The sequence below is a fragment of the Emydura macquarii genome, unplaced genomic scaffold (assembly GCF_026122565.2).
Source record: "Emydura macquarii macquarii isolate MOO-44397 ecotype Brisbane River unplaced genomic scaffold, CSIRO-AGI_Emac_v2 contig_2676, whole genome shotgun sequence".
NCBI classification, from domain to species: Eukaryota; Metazoa; Chordata; order Testudines; family Chelidae; genus Emydura; species Emydura macquarii.
In genome coordinates, this window is record NW_027132813.1 from 8,187,963 (window position 1) to 8,207,715 (window position 19,753).

The following is a 19,753-nucleotide window of genomic DNA, read 5'->3' on the forward strand; positions in this document are numbered from 1 at the left end:
TCTACCAACTGAACTAGCAGCCAATACCCAATAGCTGTCAGTAGAAGCCATAGTGGGTGTCTTCTCCAAAGACTTCCTTCTGTTCTTCCTGCCCTAGAAACTGATTGTCTCAAATTCTGGTCCTAAATTCATAAGGCCAGTTTTCACCTTGCTGCAAGTGAGTACATTTCCATTCATGTGCACTAGGTCCATTATGTCTGAGGCTCTGATCAGGAGCTATCAAAAAACATAGTTATGGAACCAAGCACCTTTGAGCCAGAAAGCCTCCATTGGGCTTTAGCATCTGCTTTTTGTCCAAGTATCTCAGCCCTTGATTTCTGGCATCATTGCTGATTAGCACTGTAGAGTAGTCATTCCTTCCACAATAGCTGAGTCCAGGCTAAGATTTAGAGAGACACTCTTAGGTGATGCTGAGTAGCATAGTCATTGTTAGAGCTCAGGAAAATGACAGGATCTGTCTCTGGACAGCAACCTCAATAAAAACAAAAATCCATTTATGTTCATTACAGCTAAGTTTTATTTCTTCTCTACCACTAGGGACACTACAGCCACCCACTGAGAGCACCTATTGCACAGGGTAGATATGGATTCCTGGTTTCCTCAAAAGAATAAGTCTAATATAAATATGGTAAAGGCAAGAAAGCCTGTCCTCCTGCTTACCCCTCCTGGCATAGTACATCCCATCAGGCATTGTGATTTGGCAGCTGCTTTCACTATCTGCTGCAGATTAGGAGGAGGATTCTGTAAAAGAAAGTGCACTTGGACTCCACCTGTCAAGTCCACTAATGCCTCAGAAATGTAACCCCAGTGCAATTTCTGATAGGAGCCTCGCAATCTGAAAATACAAAGGGAAATGGTTTTGTTCCTATGATCCACCTAAGTAAACAATGCATAGAGGAAATTAACTGTATGGATGCACATTAAAAGCTCTCTGTGGTGCATAAGCATATTACAAATGTACTATGTGTCATGAGCCGGGCATAAAACGTATATGCAGATACAATGGTGATCTCTGGATTTAATCTGGTACCTTCAGCACCAGAAGTAGAAATCTCTACCACTTGAGCTAAAGAAGAAGAATTCTAGCTTTCAGAACATATGAGGCTGTATAGCCATTGGGATCAGCCAGTGGAGGAAGGCATGATCAAATGTGTGCATGCATGTGCACATAGACACACGCATGGTTAGCGTGTAACACACACACAAAGAAGGAAATCCCCCACTGTGCAGAGTGTCGGCATGCACCATTTCAACCCCACGGAAGCCCTAAGTGGTGGACTGAGACCATGGCTGATTTTGCATTGGCAACTGAAGAGCCATCTGATGGTAACAATATTTGAGCACTAGGGTTCTCACAGAGCCATGTTGCAAGCAGGATCCATGTTTTCTTATCTTGTACTTTCATTGCAACTGCAAAAAATCTTGAGTTAGAATGTACTGTAGTTAGAGCATGAATATACATATAAATTAAAAACCACAGTGTACACTATATTTCATAAACTGGAGAATCAGAAAATGAAATCCATCTTTTGAAACAATGTCCTTGACCTACATTTATTAAAAGAATTTGCCACATGCGCTGGGGAAAACTTCTGAATAGGAATCGCATAAACAGCAAGTCTTGCAATTTTAATGAATAGAGGTTCAGTTTGCTCTGTCATTAAAATCTCCCACAGGAAAGTGGTACTTACTTCTGAGTCAACTTTTCTGGAGTTCATCATGGCATAATTCTCCACTTTAACATTTGCTTATTCATTGCTGAATTCATTAAACTACCAAATATGTGCTTAATGCACTCCCTGTAGTATATATGTAATACACTGGCTTAATTTATGTCATTGGTTGCTGGTCTTAGTGAGTATAGCAATCTGCTACTTACAGCTCAGGTGTTCTTCTTTAACTCAAGTAATGCAGGACTTTGCTTTTGATGCTGGAAGTCCAAGGTTCAATCCCCACTGATGACTGTAGTTTTATTCATATTAGTATTAAAGAGGCCTCAGCTGAGATTGGGGGCACTTTCTGTGCAAAACACTCAGTGAGAGACAATCCATGCTCTAAAAAGCTTACAGTCTAAATAGACAAAATGCAGTAGGGAAAACAGACGTGAAGTGACTTTCCCAGACTAAACAGCAGATCAGTTACTGACCGAGAAATAGAACCCAGACCTTCTGAGTCCCAGTCTAGGGCCTGCGCTACTGAACCACACTGCTGCACAGAGAGAAAAGCCCAGAATGGAGCCAGGGAACTTTGGCTCTTCAATTTAAAATCTACAGTCTTCAGCCTGTAGTGCCTGTAACTATGTGCAGCTACAATTCATTCCATATCTAGCGTTTGGAGTATGGAACTACGGCCCTGAGCAACACTGCACACAGTACTTTGTCTAAAACACCTGGCACAGCATATAGCCACACAAACACAAGACTTGGTGATAGCATGAAAGACAGGCTTGTAGGATATATTTACTTGGCATATGCTTTTTCTAGCAAGGATGGCCAGAATTCATTTTCGCTGTGAGACTTAACAGACAGGTATCTCTGATTGAGAAAAGGCAGCAGGTCATCTATCACCACATCCACCCAGTCTCCAAAATGCCAGAACTAGGAAAAAAAGAAAAGAAAAAAAAACAATTTTAAGAATAAATAGTACTGCCATATGACAGAGTCTCCAGAAATAGCCCGAGTGAATCGAAACCATGAATGAAAGTAACTTCTTTGCTTTCTCTTCTAAACTGTTTTGTACTGTTGCTGTGCACTGTTAAATAGGTGCGGAATTTCATTTCAGAGGCAGCTAGCTTTCAGTGGTAGGTGAAATCTTTTCTGGACATAAAGTGCTCTGGAACCCATGGGATGAAAATTACTAAGTACATGTAGGTGAGTCAGTATTATTATTACTGGATTAAGGCAGATGTTTCAAAAAGAGCAGAAAACTAACTGTCCAAACAAAATGGTAAACTTCACTTCTCAGTTCTACGTGGAGATTCCCTTGAGGACCTCTCTAGGTCAGAAAAGTCCTTCGCCAAGATCTAGTCTTTGGATAGTCCCTTTCCATCTCTTTCCTGTGTTTAAAACCTCTCTATATCTAAATCTTTCTAGACTTTGGCTGGGTTATACTGGACAGGAAGAGCACAACTGGGGTTATTTTCCATCAGCTTGATAAATATAAAGGAGGTAATTGGCCACTTCAACAGCTGGACAGAACAGGTGTTCTTCTGACTGATCCAGCTGATGAAACATTTCAAGGAGGAAGAACTGGAGAGAGATAAGCAGGGGGGTGAACTAATGGAGCTGTTGCTAGAGTCATTAGCAAACTAATGCAGCAAGGCTTTTATATCACAATTGGCCAAATTCATATCTGTTATAATGCTAAGGATTTCCATGCCATTATGCCAGAGATAGGTTTGACCCCAAATGAGGCGGGAGTCCTCCAGGCAAACCCCCGAATGCTGCTAAAAGTGATGTTGGGGATTCAACAGGGGGCACTCTGCCCTCTGAATCCAACCAGAAACCAGTCACCACAGCCTAACCTCTGGCTTGTGGGATTTCTGAGAGTTTGGAGGTAGACCTCAGGACTTCAGGTGCTGCAGCTGTGAAAGTGACCTTGAACTGAATAGAGAAGTGTCTTGTTTAAGGCAGACTGCACCCACCATTGTACCAACTCATGTAAATTGGGAATATATTTTCCCGATTAAATAAAAAGGCATCCTTTTTATGGCCTTTCTTTATTTGTCTGGAGCGGTGGCAAAGAGGAGGCAAACTTCGAGGATCAGGTGCCAGGGGCAGCCAAGAAGAAAATCCCATGCCTTTTTTGAATTCCCCACCATAGGCAGGGTTGTGACCCAGTATGGTGTACTTCTTGGATGAGCCCTGAAACTGAGCACTTGTTGTCTTTCAAGCTCCCATCAAATTTTTCACAACAGCAAGGACATTAATCCAGGTGCCCTGGCTAATTTCCATCTCAGTTACCTTAATTCTTCCTAAAGTTTCAACTGGATAAGGAATACTTCTTCATTTCTTAGCCTGAGTTATTGCACAATGCTTCAGTGTACTGTTCTAATGGCTGCCATGTTTCTGTGATGGGTAAAGGGATTCCTGTTCACACTAAGGGCTCACTGCATTCTTGATGTAACTCCATTAAGTTCAATGGAGTTACATCAGGGATAATATTTGACCCATAGAATGTAATTCTTGTCAGATGCTGAGCCCCCTTAACTTCCACTGACTGCACTAGAAGTTGACAGAGACTCAGCATTTTGTAGAAGGCCTTCAGCAGCTCTTAGGTCTGGAAGATGCTTTGAGATCCTGAAAGATGAAAGACACTATAGGAATATAAGATAAATTTATATCTACTATTGGAAAGTGATACCTTGTCTGTGATGTTACCTGGAACTGAATACTGAGACTTGCATTGTGGACAGCACTAAAAAAACCTTTGGTGGGATGATTTAAGGATATTACTGAAGAGATACTTTCATTCAGTCTTTTGTTTTCTTGGCTGCTTGTTGAAAGAAAAGTAGACGCTGGTGTACTGATTTGAAGGTAAGAAGACAGGGAAAACTTATTTTCAAATACTGAAACGTATTTGTACCGCTTGAGAGTTAAGGTTCGCTCTTAAATAATCTTTTTAAGAAATCTCCTGAAAGAAATTCTAGTTTGCCTCATTTTAATGTATGGTCAGATGGATTATTTTATATAGTGCATCCCTACACCTGTTATTACTAGGAGCAATGGAACACAAGGAAATTTAGACTGAATAGCAAGATAATTCTCCTAGTACAAAGATCTGTTGCAATATAGAATAGTCTCTCAAGAGAAATTGTGTAAGATCCATTGCTAGAATAATCTACTTTAGACTGGACAAAGTAAAAAAGAATGCACTTGAGAACAATTTTGAATTGGGTATGGGGAATAGATACGGTGATGTAATGGTTCATTTCCATCTTTAATTTCTGGGACTTTTTGATACTCCAATGTAAAACTCTTATGTGAACTCTGCTAAGTACAGACCATATGGTACTTGCCCTTCACCCTATACAATCTCTCAGAGTTGACTAAATGGTGCACATAAAATAGTAGCATATTTGTGGCACACTGTGACTCAAAACAGCACCCTGGAACTCCATAGTCCCTGCTGCTATATAATGAAATGTTGTGTACAAAGTACACCTTTTGGGGTATCATTTCAAATGCCTTGATCTGCTAAACAGTAATATCCTGTTGGACTGTATGCAATGTCACTGTATGTGAAATTATGAATTATTTTTGTATATATTACTAAAATATGTTGTGAGGTTCGGGACACCCACAACCAGCCTTTCAAGTACAACAATGGAGTAGCCAGACATGCTGCTGGCCCATTAAAGGAAATATACTCTCCCAACAGCATCCCACAAGACTTCTTAGAGAAAGTACATAGACAATGGAGACTGCTTTGCCAATAGGGGTGGACCCCCACCATCATAGCATAAATCTTTCCAGCAAGCTGGAAGAAGTTATAAAAGAGGGGAAGTGACATCATCACTTGGCTTCACTCCCTGAACAACTCAATGCTTGGAAACACATCTAGAGGACAAAGAACTTTGAACTGGGGTGGGGGTTCCAGGCTGGAGGAGCATTACTCCCTGTGTATTAAGAGTTTGTAACCTGCTTGTACCATCTTTCAGGGTAAGATATTGCTTGATTTAAATCCTGTTCAGTTTGTAGAAGTTAGACTGCAAATTTACTTTTATTTCTTAAAGTAACCAACTCTGGTCTTTTATGCCTATCACTTCAAAACTATCTTTCTGTAGTTACTAAATCTGTTTTATGTTTTACCTAAAACAGCGTGTTTTGGTTGAAGTGATTGGGAAATCTGCTCAACTTACAAAGGCTGGCACATATCCACTTTCCTTTGATGAAGTGGCAAACCAAATAATGAACTTACACTGGCCAGGTTTCTAATCAGTGCAAGATGGTTTAATTCTGGGGTACACTGCTGGAGAGCTGGGGGGAATTGACTGGTGCCTCCCTATTGGTGGTTCATGAGTGACTGGGCAAAGCACCTCATATAACTCAGTTGGGAGTGTCCCTGCCTGTGGATGTCTGTGTAAGTGTAGCTTGCTGACAGCATCACAGGGTGAGAGGGAGCATTCATGCAATCTAGCTGGGTGTGGAGCACTGTATACTGTGGTGCTAGGTGATAACAGTGCCCAGAGGAGTTTGCTGCTTTCTCACTGGCATGGCACTGTGAGAGACAGCCTAGGCTGAAAGGCTAAGTGGGCACAGTGATTCCACAGTTTTCAGGCTGTGCCTTTGGGGACCCCATCACAATATTCATCTATCTGGGGGATTCTGAATATTTCAAGATGAACAAATTTCAGTTTCTTCCAAAAGAGATTTGTCCCTTAGAACCTAACTCATTTTTAAAATATCAAAAGCAGTTGATATGTTTTTAAATATCAAAAGCCGTGTCAAAGGGCTTGCAACTCCTGCTTAGAGGATGGAATCTGGTAGGAGAAGCTGCAGAATACAGAAATAAAAAGATCAAATAGACAATGAACCCAGATTTACTGTCAGTCATAATTATCAGATTTGAAATAGAGGCAGGACTTCTATCTAAAATACATATTTGCAGTAATTAATGAGAACAGCACTCACTAGAAATGGGCTCAAACCATAACATTCAGAATGAAGTTCAAATAAACCTGACATTTTTGGATGTCTGGATCAAGGGAGTTGGTTCAGCCCATTAGAAAATCAGGGACCATTTGCAAAATCCTGTGCAGGGGGGTCAGCTTTTGAACTGAGATGAAATTTGAAATTCAGTGGTGTTTGCATCTGGGATTGTAATTCAGAACCATCTGTACTCTCCACTCAAACAAGGTGGAGTGATATCACTACAGCACATAGTACATACCCGGAAATGAAAAATCCCAGCATATTTGTATTTGAATCCTTGGTCCTTTGGCAGAACATTTTCCAGAAATTGCCTCTGTAATGTCAAAGAGCCCAGGGCAGCCAGAACCCAGCAATCACCTTTCAGAGAGACAAGTAACAAAACAAATGTAATTACACTTACTGTCTCATGGTCTCCTTCTGTCTTGCAAGGGTCTATATCTTTCTAACACTTTTCTTTAGGAAACAGAGTTACTGCAAAAGGAGTGGGATAATCAGTTTGGATAAAATAAAAACATGGGCAGGTTGTCCAAGACTCAGAGAAACCCCGCCTCAAGGGAGCATGCTTCTTCTATACTGCACCCATCTCTATGATATGATTCCTGACTGCCAGAAGGGAAGAGGGAGTGAAAAGTGCCATGCAGAGCTCACACATAAGCTCCTTCTCTTTGTGGGTATCCTAGTTCTACACGAAAGGAAGTGGTGCAGGCCACCCCCAGACCTTGGGCTAGGATGAGAAATCTGATGACAGTGCTATTTCTTCCAGAGGAACCTGTAGTTACTCTCAAAAGGAGACATGATCATGGGATGGGGGAAAAGGGGATGGAGCTACAGCAGGTTAAAGACACGTACCTGGTGCATGGAGCAGAAAAGATGGTCAGTAGCAACAATAAAAGAGAAGACTATGGAAAGGAAAAGTTGAGTCACTAGACAAGGACTTTAGGGTCACAAGGCCAAATCCAACTCTGGTAAAAGACGGTACACAATGGAGTTGTACCCACTTACACTAGGGCCGAATTTGGCCCATGGAACTAAATTTTCTGCCTGATCTGGGTCTACCTTTCTGCACCCATAGTTATTCAGACATAAAAAATGATGGGAATCAGTTAGACATCAAAGTGCCTTGGCCCAAAGGTGCTGTAAAAGATAGTATTATTTAATATCTGGGATGGATTCTCTGTGGATTTGTGAGAGTGTGTGGTAAACCAAACCAAGCTCTCAGACAGAGCAAAGCAAAAGACTCCAGTCTATATCTCAGGTTGGTGACCCCTGAAATATAACTTTGATCTTACCTATTTGTCCTTGAACAATATCAAATCTGTTAATACCATCCACGATTAAGCAGGGATTTCTTTTTATCATCTGAAAAATTGGGACAGCAAAGACCAGTGTGAGTATTCAACACTTATCAGCAGTGCATTCATCAGAGTTATACAGTCTACAGTTCTATGGTTCTACATTCAGGTTCTTAACATCCTCATCATCACGACATCTGGGCTTGGAGCAACTCCAACAAACCATGCTCTTTCCTTGAGGTGGGGAGCGGGAGAAGGAGTTTTCCAATCTAGTAATCAAAAACAGGGGGAGTTGGGATCAGTCCAAGGGAAAAAGAAATTGGTCCTGTGTATCCGTCTGTAGGGAGGAAAAGCTCAGATCATTGGCTAAGCATCTAGATTTGTGTATGCTTTTCCAGACTAAACCTTTGAGCCTCTTGTGATTCACACATCATAATTTAGACCTGGCTGTGCAGTTTTGCATCATTTCTGGTAATGAAGCTAAGGACACAGGACTTATTTATTGAGGGCCAAATTCCAAAGTCCTTACTTTTGGTTTTTTAACTCAATCCTTACTCAGGCAGAAGCTTCCTTGAATTAAATAAGAGTTCTGCCTAGGTGATTAAAAAGCAAAAGTCTCTGAATTCATCCCTGAATCCAAATTTTTTTTAATATTGTATAATTACGAACTCAAAGTTTGGTATAAGACAAGGGGGCATGTAATCACCAATGTTTTTAATCATGTTTTTAAACTGGAAGACTCATAGAATCATAAATCTTTGGGGTTGGAAGGGACCTCAGGAGGTCATCTAGTCCAACCCCTGCTCAAAGCAGGACCAACCCCAACTAAACCATCCCAGCCAGGACTTTGTCAAGCCACACCTTAAAAACCTCTAAGGATGGAGATTCCACCACCTCCCTAGATAACTCATTCCAGAGCCTCACCACCCTCCTAGTGAAAAAGTTTTCCTAATATCCAACCTAGACCTCCCCCACTGCAACTTGAGACCATTGCTCCTAGTTCTGTCATCTGCTACCATTGAGAACAGCCTAGCTCCATCCTCCCTTGAACCCCCTTTCAGGTAGTTAAAGGCTGCTATCAAATCTCCCCTCATTCTTCTCTTCTGCAGACTAAACAAGCCTAGTTCCCTCAGCCTCTCCTCATAAGTCTTGTGCTTGAGCCCACTAATCATTTTTGTTGCCCTCTGCTGGACTCTTTCCAATTTGTCCACATCCTTTCTGTAGTGGGGGGCCCAAAACGACACAGTACTCCAAATGAGGCCTCACGAGTGCCGAATAGAGGGGAACAATCACTTCCTTTAATCTGCTGGCCATGCTCCTACTAATGGAGCCCAATATGCCACTAGTCTTTTTGGCAATAAGGGCACAATATTGACTCATATCCAGCTTCTTGTCCAGTGTAACCCCACCAGTTCTTTTCTGCAGACTTGCTGCCTAGCCAGCTGGTTCCCAGTCTTTAGCAATGCATGGGATTCTTCTGTCCTAGGTGAAAAACTCTGCACTTGTCCTTGTTGAACCTCATCAGATTTCTTTTGGCCTAATCTTCTAATTTGTCTAAATCATTCTGTAACCTATTCCTGCTTTCCAATACCCCCATTTTAGTGTCATCTACAAACTTGCTGAGGGTACAATCCCCCCATCCTCCATATCTTTAATGAAGATGACCCCAGGACCGACACCTGGGGCACTCTGCTTGTTACCAGCTGCCAACTAGACATTGAGCCATTGATCTGTTGAGCCCTATGATCTAGCCAGCTTTCTATCCATCTCATAGTCCATTCATCCAACCCGTACTTCTTTAACTTGCTGATAAGAATACTGTGGGAGACTGTATCAAAAGTTTTGCTAAAGTCAAGGTAAAGATGCTAAAGTCTACCACTTTTTCCACATCCACAGAGTCAGTCATTTCATTATGGAAGGTAATCAGATTGGTCAGACATATATTGCCCTTGGTGAATCCATACAGACTGTTCCTGATCACTTCCCTCTCTTCCCAGTGCCTCAACATGGATTCCTTGAGGACCTGCTCCATGATTTTTCTGGGGACTGAGGTGAGACTGACCAGCCTGTAGTTCCCTGGAATCTCCTTCTTCCCTTTTTTGAAGATGGACACTCTATTTGCCTTTTTCCAATCATCTGGGACCTCACTCAATCACCATGAGTTTTCAAAGATAATGGCCAATGGCTTTGCAATCACATCAGCTAACTCCCTCAGCACCTTTAGTTGCATTGCATCCGGCCCCATGGACTTGTGCATGTCCAGTCTTTTTATGTCTGCACCTGTTCCATCAGCAATGAGGGCTTCCCATTCTGTACTGCCCAGTCCAGTAGTCTGGGAGCTGACCTTGTTTGTGAAGACACAGACAAAAAAAACATTGAGTACTTCAGCTTCTTTCACATCATCTGTCACTAGGTTGCCTACCCCGTTCTGTAAAGGGCCCACACTTTCTTTGATCTTCTTCTTGTTACCTGTAGAAACCCTTCTTTTTACCCTTCATGTCACTTGCTAGCTGCAACTCCAGTTGTATTTTGGCCTTCTTGATTTCACTCCTGCATGCTCGAGCAGTATTTTTATACTCCTCCCTAGAGGAAGAACATTAGTCGAATTGCAGTGCATGACATTGGATGAGCTAGAGTTAAGCTTCTTAGCTTATACAGATGATATCGTACGACTGGCAGCCACATTTGAACTAATGATGATTCTCTTTGCTAACTTGGAAGATTGATGAAGTTGATTTGGACTTATAATAAATGATTAGAAATGGTTACAACTTGGAAAATGGACAATCCATAAAGTGTTGAATTGAAGCTGTAGAACAAGTAAAATCTTATTTGTACCTAGGAGGCTTGATCAGTGCTGATGATTCTATCAAGGATGAGATTAAAAGGAGATGTGCCTTAACTACAAGTGCTGCACACAAATTGACAAAATTATGGACTGATAAAAATATTACATTTGGGACCAAAGTGAAAATTTATCAAACCAGTGTACTAACAGTATTAATCTATAGTCTGGAACCTGCTGCATTAAATGAAAGAGACACGAGAAGACCAGAGGCTGTAGAAATGAGAGAGGGTTTTTGAATGATTGAAGGTGTAAAGGGGAATGATTTTAAAATAAATGCAGTTAGAAGGAGATTGGGATGTGAAATCATGGTGCAGGATTGGCTACAATAGAAAAGATTACGGTAGTGGTAGTGAGGACACTGCAGAAGACAAATAGATGACAAGGAAAAAAAGTGCAAATACAACCAAAATCAGTCTGACTTTTAGGCTGACTATTGACTAGATGATGGGACATCATGCACAGAGACATTACCAGGCTGGGTTTAATGGAGGAATAAGCCATGGACAGGAAAGAATGGCAATGCTGTACCATTCCCTATGTCTGTTAAGATGCTTTAGGATTAAAGAGATAATTCCATGGTATCTTAGTATTTATAGTACGAAGATGCTCATTCCATATCTCTCTGAGTCTTCTGTATGCGTGACCCTTGTAATATCTGCCTGCTGAGTAACAGTCTGTTTTGAAACGGTGGTTAATCCTAAATGCAGAAGCAAATGAACATGCCTAAACAAACAATGAGACTCAAGAGGTGTAAGAAATATTTGCCAGCTGGAGTAAGAAAAATGATTTAGCAGCCCTTTTTTAAACTGGACCTGGTGATCTCTCCCACACACTTGATTTGACAACCCTCTGCATAAACATGAGACTAGCATCCGATTTGACTCATATGGTTGTGTGAGTTGAACTTTGGTGAGAAGCATCAGCTTCCTGAAATGTTTTCATAGTGATTGAAAGCGCTCGGCATCCCATCAAAAGTTCCCCTTTGGGGAGATGGTATAAAGCATCTATTCCCAATCAATGAATGGTAGATGGCACCAGTACTGATACTTCAAGCTCTTGTGAATAATATCCCAAGCTCCCTTAATTGTGAGCCCAATAGATTGCTGAGTAACCTTGTGTTACCTCAGTTTCTGCACACCATAGCAAATAATAACTAATGTGGGTTTGGCACAATACAGCACGTAGCTTGTTAGTTTGCAGCTGCACATAGATAAAGATGAACAAGGACATACATTTATACATTTTATGTTAAGGGGTGTTATTTCCCACCATTTGGGGCGACTTTTCCCACTGCCTCTCCCACTGCCAGATGTTGTTTTGCTCCAATTTATCATGGCGAGAACATGAATATTAGTTACTACTAACAATGAAGGATAGAGAAAGTGAAGGACATGGAAAGATCACCTCAGAGAAGTGAATGAATGGCTGTTGTGTAAAAAAGGGTATAAAAAGCCACCACCCAGACAAAAGAGTGCGCTTCATTGCCACCTGATTCCACAGTAGTCAGTCTGCTGAGGCTTAGGCCTCAAACAGTGGTCAAGTAATCTCACCAGTGGTCAAGCAACTCAGGCCAAGCGAGGCCTCCAACACAGAGAAGTAGAAAGGCTTCTCATGCATTAGCTTTGCAAGTTCAGGTTAGTAAGAGTCTATCAACAGCAGCAAAGCTAGAACTGACAATGGACCTCAGAGAGGAAATTGATGCTTCCCCTTGGAACACTAGAAACCCCTTTCAGCTCGGAACTGTGTGTCCTGAGGTCAAAGAATGAGAATAAGCTTGTAATGACGTTGTTAGCAATTCTGAGCAAAGCCATAGTGGAGCTTGCCTGTGGGCTAAAGTGAAGCTGGCAGTATCAGAAATCTTTTAGGAGAGGGACTGGAAAGCTGATTGCATTTTTTACAACACTGTCCTTTCCTAGGGAAGGTTCTGGAAACATTGAGAACTGAGCATAAGAAGAGTAGGAGGTAAATGGTAGCAGCAAAGAAAAGCTTCCATTGGCAGTGGCTGAAATGAGAGTGACCCCTGCAGTCTTTGGCTGATATATCATACTGAAGACTAAGGGCACAGATTTTCAAAATGGCTCAGCACCTATTTAGGCACTAAGGGTTTGATCCAGTTCTCATCCAAGTCAATGGCAAAACACTCATTGCCTGGACTGGGGCAGGATCAAGCCTCAGATTAAGTGAGCAGATTTTTCAAGAGAGCTCAGCAGACTGGGTGCACATTGAGTGCTGAGGTTCTTTGACAATCGGGCCAGAAATGTCACAACGGGAGTTGTTGTTTGCTGAGCAATCTGCCAAACAGAAGAACGACAAAGCAGCTCAAGCAATTGCAATATGCTAATCTCGAATTAATAGACCAGTAATGGCATATGGCTTAAGGGGATATTTGCAAAATGTAGCAAGGCACACCATCGTTTCCAAGCACACCACACAGACATCACAATACACCAATCCACCCACACGAGAAATGCTGAAGCTACAGGCAGATATTTTAAAATATCACTATGATGAGTATATGTGACTAGGAGGAGTGGTTCGCTGACGGTTGAAATAGGGATGTAAGGAAGTTTGGATCCACTCTTCATCAGTAACTCCATTGATACTTCTTGTGGTACTTTAAGTAGTGTCCACTACCTCCACCATGCTCCTTATCTTTGCACTTCACTGAGTTTTATACTGCCTGCCAAAGTCCTCAATCCAGATAAATTCAAACTCTTCAGAGCAGCAGTTCCTTCTATCTGGATATAATAGGCTAAACTGGACATCTCCCTTCATCTGCTCATTTGCAGCTGTAGCTACATTGTTATGATGCTAAGCAAGAAGGGAGCTAGAGAACAACTCTAGATGCAAACACCATGCAAACAATCACCAGAGGTGCAGGGAGAGGAACATATTGAAAAGACTCTATGGAACAGTTGTGAAAAGGGTCATTTCCTCAACTCTTTCAGAGCACTTTAGAGTCTCCCATGACCAGTATACCCTTTTTGTTTTACTGTGACTTCTTTCCCTTCTATTTCTCACTCAAATTCCCTGCAAACTCTGTTGTCATTCTTCATTGCACTGCTGGTTCAAGGACTTGATCCAAAGTCCATTGGAATCAGTGTAAAGGATCCTATTGACTGAGGGCCAAATTCTACTCTTAGCCACAAGGATGTTAATCCAAAGTAACCTCATTGCCTTTAATAGAGTTACTCTGGATTTATACCGCTATAAATTGTCCTGAGATTGTAAACTCCATGGAGCAGGGGCCTTGTCTATCACTATGTTTATAAAGTGCCATGCACGTCAATGATGCCATATATAACTACTACTATAACTACTACTACTAATCGTTATCTTGGAATAAGCCTATAGGAATAAGAGAGAGCAGCCACTTATCCAGGGAAGAATTATTTGGTAGTTTGGGTGCTAGCCTGGGACTTGGAAGACCCTGCTGTGTTGCAGGCTTCCTGTGTAACCTCAGGCAAGTCACTTAATATTGATGAAGATAGAGTCAGCTCCCCAACAAAGAACAGAAAGAGGGGAATAATAGTACTTCCCTGGCTTGTAGGACAAAGATTGGGAGGTGCTCAGGTATTATAATAGGGCCATGTAAGTACCAGAAAGAGGTTATGTTGCAGAAAGAATTACTGCCAAATAACCATGGGATATGCAGGAAGCAAAATAAGACTTTCCCCCCACTACATAAATGTTTACAGGGCTGTTTGTGTTGCTCAGTTCAAGGTTCAACAGCAATGAAAACAGCAAACAGAGATAATAAATATAGTATAGTCATTAGACTTTGATTAATAACAACACGTTAACCATATGTATGAGCTACTGTCAGAACATAGCTTCAACTCTTAGAAGAGGTCTTAAATCCTGTATTTGTGTTGGTTGTGGGAGTTCTTTTTATAGGATTACACTCCTACTTAGTAAAGAGAGAGGTCAGTGAAATGTGCAACCAACCAATGCAGAGACATTTAATACATCAATTCTTCACTTTTGTTCTGTTCCAAATCTAGGTTCTCCGATCTGAACTTTTTGGCTCTCCCCCATTTTTATTTATGAACAGACAGCCTAGGCTAGAGGAATAAGCTATATCAGCAAAGCACTTATACCAGTATAACTGCATCTATACTAGGAGAGTTTTGCCGGTATAGCTATTCTGGAGAAATTATTAAGTGTAGACTAGTCCTTCATGTGGCATCTCCAGCACAGAGATCAATTCACTCTGAAGTCTCAGTCTGATTCAATCAGCTGAATAGGCAAATATACCTCTTGTGTGAAACAATTCCAGCGTGGAAATGCTGTTTCCATATAACCAAACTGATTAAATGAAAGCAAATGAATTTATTTTTATTTCAGGCAAATGGGAAATATTGAATAGGATCTTAAGGCTCCACACCCTTGTGATTCTCCAAATAATATCCAAGCTTGGAACAGCAGCCTTTTCTCACATCAGAAGACAGCCCTGTAGATTGACTGAATGATAGGTGATGCGCAACAGCTGAACTTCTTGTCACTGTATATTTCCCATATTTCCCAGGAGTTGCTTGGGGCATCTCAAATTAGACTCAGAATTCCCAAATTCTTCTTGTGTGTGTGTGTGTGTGTGTGTGTGTGTGAGGGTGGTGGGGTATTTTATTTCTTCATGTTATCGTGCAGCAGTATTAGAGCTGCCTAAGAGTCAGTAGACATGGATTCTTTTAGTGGCTCTGCAACTGACTTGCTGTGTGTCCTTGTGCAAGTCACTTAGATTGCATACTGTTCCTGGCAGGGATTGACTTTAGTGAGGTGTTTGTGCAGTGCCTAGAACAGTGAGATCCTGATCTCTCTTACAGCATCCTGGCACTATTGTAGTACAATGATTACACACACACACACACACACACACACACACACACACACACACACACACACACACACACACACACACACACAAATCAACCCTACATTAAAATTAGTTTTTTAAAGTTGCAAAGTCAAGCTCTCAGAAATCGAGAAATGCCAGAATTAAGGTTGTCTGTGCAATCTTGATTTAGCCCCTTTGTGCATATATATTAGTGTCAGCGATATTCAGATAACTGAATATTCATTTTCCTGCCTGAACCAAAAACTATAGAAAAAATGTGTTTCGGGTTAATCAGGTTAAAAATTTTTTTTCTTGGGATTAATAATAATTATAATAATCAATAATTAATTTGGGGTTGACCAAAATGCTTTGTTTGACCCAAAACGTGTTTGTTTTGGGGGAGGAGGGAGGAATTCCATTTCTTTTCAATTAAATTTAGGCAAAATTTCACAATGAAAAAAGAAAATGTTTTATTTAAAAAATGTTAAAATGAAATGATCCAACTTTTTAAAATGTATTTATTTTTCAGATGAAATTATTTGCTGAATTCAACATAAATTGATTCATAGTTTTGGTTCATCTGAAACTGCATTTTTGGTGAATAAACTATTAGTCCAAAAATATTTGTCCAGCTGTAATTATGAGACAGTCTTCAATGACATAATCACATATTATTTTTTTCCCCACAGGATCCCTACCTAATTCAGTGTTACCACTCCCAGCTATAACAACAATGCTTGAATCTGCACATGCAAAACTTGTGTATACACAGTTTTGAAGGTGCAAATAACTGCATACACCTTTCTGTAAGCACAAAACAAGAAGCTCTGTCTGAAAATATAGCCCTTAATCTTCACAGCCTCTGTTAAAATGCAGCTACTACACAATCAAGAAAAGAGACAATAAAAATGAAATCTTGAGATGATCTATTTCCCCTCAAGGACTCCCATATCAAGTTGGCTTACTTTACAAGTCAAAACAAGTTGTCTCTAACTGTCACCACTGCCTGGTGTCTGAAAATTCAGCTGTTTTCTTTCTGCTTTGCACATTAGCACAAGATATAAAGATCACAGACTCTAAATGTAATTGGCAATTCTCTTTATGATGCATACGGTAAAATAGAAGCCAGCTTGCTACTCAGCTGCTATATTGGATCTGGAACACCGACAGCAGTAAAAATTATCTGTCACTTAACCATAAATATATATAACCATATATTATATGACTTAGAAGATGCAGAATGAGGAGAGAAAAATAGGACCAAGGTGCTATTTTTCTTTATAATCAGATTTCTAACCAGACTTTAATGTCAGAGGGAACTAAGGAAGTGTTTGAGAAAATACAGTCCTGGGACAAATTCGCTGCAAGAAGGGGCAGCTCTACTGAGTGACTGAAAGATGTGTTCAACTGTACAATAGACCTGCCTAGGGAAGTGGTAAAGTTCCATTGCTTTCAACTTTTTAAAAGTAGGCCCAACAAACCGCTAGAAAATGGGCGGTAGGGGCAATATTGCAATTGGCATGGGAATGGGAGTAGATAACAGGTCTTTTCCATTTCTGCTGTGTGATTCTAGGAGCCAAATCCTAAGGTGTTGTCAGTTTCAGACCCCTTTACAACACTGGAGATTCCATTACACATCTGTAGGACAAGCAGAAGTAGGCTTGAAGGGAGTCTGGGTGCATAGATATTTAGGTTAAAGAAAAGGGGGAGGGTCTAATTGTCCCTGCATCTCTGCCAATGGCTTCAGTGGAGTTGTAACCAGAATTTGGCCCTGTGGCTTTAGAACAGATTGCAAAGCTTTCCCTCAAGATTTTAGGGACTGATGAAGCCAGCTGACCAATGATCTGAATGTTTGCCCTAAAAATGAGAGAATGGGCCAGATCTCAGCTGATGTAATCCAGGGTAGTTCAGCTGAAGTCAGTGGAGCCACATCAATTTACATCAGCTGAGGATCTGATCCAATATACTTACAAAACCCAAAAATAAATAAAAAACTTCAGCTTTAATGATTTATATTGATTTCTACTAATTTAAAAAGGCAGGGCAGTTTTCAGGGCAGGGAAGAGGTGGTGGTATAAATTGAAAGGCTGGCAGGGTCACACTCCCATGGGACTTTGGGACAAATGCTTGTAGTGAAGTGGTTCAAACGAAGGGCTAGGTTGTGGCTGAGCCCTGCACAGGGTTACCTGTAAGGGGACACATGCCAGGAACACCGTCCCTTAGTGTCCTTTCACAAGGGCTGGCTGCGATCTCAGTTCCTGTGCTCTACTGCTCCCTTGCCCCCTCTGTGCTGGCCAGTGGAGGTGCAACACCAGGTACCTTCTCCCACATTCCTGGGAGCTTCGGTCAGTACATGAGACACAATGTTTCCCAGTGCTTCCTGGGTCAGTGCAGCTCTGCATAGCCCTCTACACAGAGATGTAGCTAACAGTTATGAGACAAACCTCAGCTTCTGTCTTTTTACACCCAGGAAATCAGCATTGCTATTGAAAGCCATCAGCAGTAACTTACGTTTGGTCTTTTCCACTTTATACGTCTCAGCTCGTTCTCTGAGAGTAGTCCGGGACCAATGGAACTGATACGTGCTGGGAAAGTGTCATCTTCAAACAGCAGACCTCGGCTCAGGCAATAGTCTCTCAGGTGGTTGAAGTCCTGATTGTTAAATTTCTTGGGGTTGTGAAGGCTTCCACTCCTCTCCTTCGTTTGCCAGCCTTGCACTAACTTCTGATACGGGACAGATGCTGGTATCATGTCTCTATCCTGTGAAGGAGAAAGAGTGTCAGCTACAGTTAATTAACACATCTGAAACACTGCCCTCCAAGCACAGTGGGAGGGTGAAAATGCCCAGAGAGGATTCTGGAGCAGCTATTAACAATGCTGGAGGAGGTAGTCATGACAAAATCCTTACTAGCTGGAAATGCCTGGGGAAAGGGAAGTGGTAAAATTCCACCTGGTTTATTTTAAACCAGTGCTGCCATTGCTTCAGATTTAATTCTAAGTCTCCCTGGAGGACAGGCAGAGCAAACTGTCTGGGAAACACTGAACTAACACTGAGTTATATAAAAGAGGTGTGGGATGCAGGGGATGACCTGGACAACAGGGGAGTGAAGGGAATATTGCTATTGGGACGGTGTTACATGAGAAGCTATGGTGACTTAAGACATTTGTAGTGGGCCCTAAGAGCTCTTTTAGCTGTTGGTTACATCTGTGCATGGTGTATTTTTGTGGTAGTTTACTTTTGGTTTCTGGGCTCCTTTGACTCATTTTTAAATGCTTGATTGTTTAGTCCACATTCAAATGCATATGGCTTCACAACTTGCCATGCCTCTGAGAGCGCTAACTGAGACAAACACGTCCCCGTCATTGCCCTACCTCAGGGTCTGATGCAAAGTCCGTTGGTGTTAATGGAAAGACTCTCAGGGATGTCTGTGTCTTTGGATCAGTTTCTAAAATAACTGGGAGGCAAAAATCCAGAACTAGATTTAAACCTGCATTTCATACACACCTTCCAAAGTCTGGAGGATTTAGCTCTATTGAGTTAATTTCAGAGCTGAGTTAGGGTTTAACTAAAGTTTACAATCATATCCAGATTTGGAAACCCACTGCCCAGCCCAGATTTGGGGGTGTTCTGATGTTGTCTGGGGTCCATCTCAAGTAGGAATGTCTTTCCGTCTGCTCAAAAAGCAGCTGTCAGCTGGGAAAAGCTCTTCCTGACACAGCTGGGTGAGCCTCCTCATTGGCTGCAGTAGTCTGTCAGATGCATGCAAATGACTAGTCCTGATTCTAGACAGAGGGATTCTGTCTACTTCCGGGATGACACAGCACTGAGCACTGCTGCTGGTGAAGAATTCAAGCAGCAGTAACTCCTGCTGTGGGCTCCTTTCCCCTTAGGATTGTCAAAGAACACAGCAACAGAACAGCTTGCAAAAGCATCACCAACAGCAGGGAAGAAGGATTGGGGGTCACCTCAGAGGAAAAGTCTATATTACCAGCCCTAAATCCACAGATATGGGAGATCAGATAAACAAGTATCCTCCCTGGTCTTCTGATTAATTTTCCAGCCCCATTGCTGATCCAGCCATGAGATGAGGAGGGGAAGTGATAGAGGTTTTAAAGGCTCCCTGGC

At 41.6% G+C, this 19,753-nt stretch overlaps 1 protein-coding gene across 1 annotated transcript in view; it reads right to left on the bottom strand.

The window, feature by feature from the left end:
- The window catches only part of CAPN13 (calpain 13), a 74,504-nt gene that overhangs the window by 38,049 nt on the left and 16,702 nt on the right, over positions 1-19,753 (bottom strand). The window contains exons 2-6 of the mRNA XM_067564760.1: positions 18,139-18,387; positions 7,943-8,012; positions 6,892-7,010; positions 2,464-2,597; positions 661-835 (exon numbers count right to left, since the gene is read on the bottom strand). Coding sequence (XP_067420861.1) covers positions 661-835; positions 2,464-2,597; positions 6,892-7,010; positions 7,943-8,012; positions 18,139-18,378 — 738 coding nt within the window. The 5' untranslated portion in view covers positions 18,379-18,387. The remainder of the gene's footprint in view (positions 1-660; positions 836-2,463; positions 2,598-6,891; positions 7,011-7,942; positions 8,013-18,138; positions 18,388-19,753) is intronic.